The following is a 1,209-nucleotide window of genomic DNA, read 5'->3' as shown; positions in this document are numbered from 1 at the left end:
CATGTGGCCCATGGGCCGTAGTTTGAGGACGCCTGCTCTATATCATAATTTCCTTAACAATTTCTCGATCACTGAACATTAATTTAAGCAAGCCCTGGTGGTACTGTTGTTAAACCAAAAGATCAGCAGCTCAAACGCACCGGTCACTCTGAGGAAGAAAAGATGTGGCAGTCTGGTTCTGCAAAGATTGACAGCCTTGGACACCCTGCGGGGCAGTTTTACTCTGTCCTGTAGGGTTACCACAGGTCAGAATCAAATGGAAGTCAGTGGGTTGTTAGTTTTTCTCTGTGGTCCTGGTTAAGCCATTAATGACGTTAACGCCTCTGGATCGCCACATGCCCTACTTTGTGAATGGGCCAGATTATCTAAAAAGCATGATGATAGGAACACTAATATGATACTTTGAGACTGTCCTGTAAGATTCTTTTAAAACAAATAATCCCTCATCAATCTTGATTATCAGTAACATTCTCTCCTTTATTAATCTCAGGCCAAATAATCTATCACCTTGAATCAAATCAAACAGAATTGAATTTAAAGAAAAAAAGCAGTGGGATAATGTGGAAGAACAAGTACCTTGCTCCGATGGATACAGTAATGACATTGTCCAGATTGAGTTTGCACCATTGTTCAACATCATATGCAAAAGTTGCACTGAACATAGCTCTTCTGACCTTGTGGGATGTGCAGGCCAGGAAAATGGAAGCCAGCTGGTCTCTGAACCCAGTTTTGCCATCTTCAAACAGTTTGTCTGATTCGTCCACTACGAGCCACTCAACACTAAGAAATAACAAAACACCTTGTGAATACTGAACTGGAAGATCCAAGAAACATCATCAAATGTGGTGACACATGATGTTGCTCTCAAATCTATTATCATAACAGAAAGCAGTACAAGAAAAACAAGCAGAAGATAAACTTAAAAGACAAGAGGTACCATTCAGCATTAACTCATTTACACCTCTGGTGAGCTTCACTGGCATCACTGAGACGTGGAAGGTTGAGGGAATTCTGCACTAATGGGTCATCAAAACATGCAACTTTCTTCAGACCAGATAGTTCTTTTTACTAGGGGAATAATGAAACTCATTATTCTCAGCACCAACCCTGCCTAAAAGTTGGTAGTTAGCAAGGTACACAGGCAAATAAAACAAGCAACGGAAACAAAATACAATAAAATGAAAAACACACATGAAGGACATGAAAATA

At 40.2% G+C, this 1,209-nt stretch overlaps 1 protein-coding gene across 1 annotated transcript in view; it reads right to left on the bottom strand.

The window, feature by feature from the left end:
* Window positions 1–1,209, bottom strand: part of DDX52 (DExD-box helicase 52) — a 21,171-nt gene that overhangs the window by 11,283 nt on the left and 8,679 nt on the right. The window contains exon 7 of the mRNA XM_004707362.2: window positions 577–809. Coding sequence (XP_004707419.1) covers window positions 577–809 — 233 coding nt within the window. The remainder of the gene's footprint in view (window positions 1–576; window positions 810–1,209) is intronic.

The sequence above is a fragment of the Echinops telfairi genome, unplaced genomic scaffold, assembly GCF_000313985.2.
Source record: "Echinops telfairi isolate 266 unplaced genomic scaffold, ASM31398v2 ScPeMD7_7458;HRSCAF=8496, whole genome shotgun sequence".
NCBI classification, from domain to species: domain Eukaryota; kingdom Metazoa; phylum Chordata; class Mammalia; order Afrosoricida; family Tenrecidae; genus Echinops; species Echinops telfairi.
Note: the sequence above shows the minus strand (reverse complement) of the source record. Positions and strands in the feature narration are given on the sequence as shown.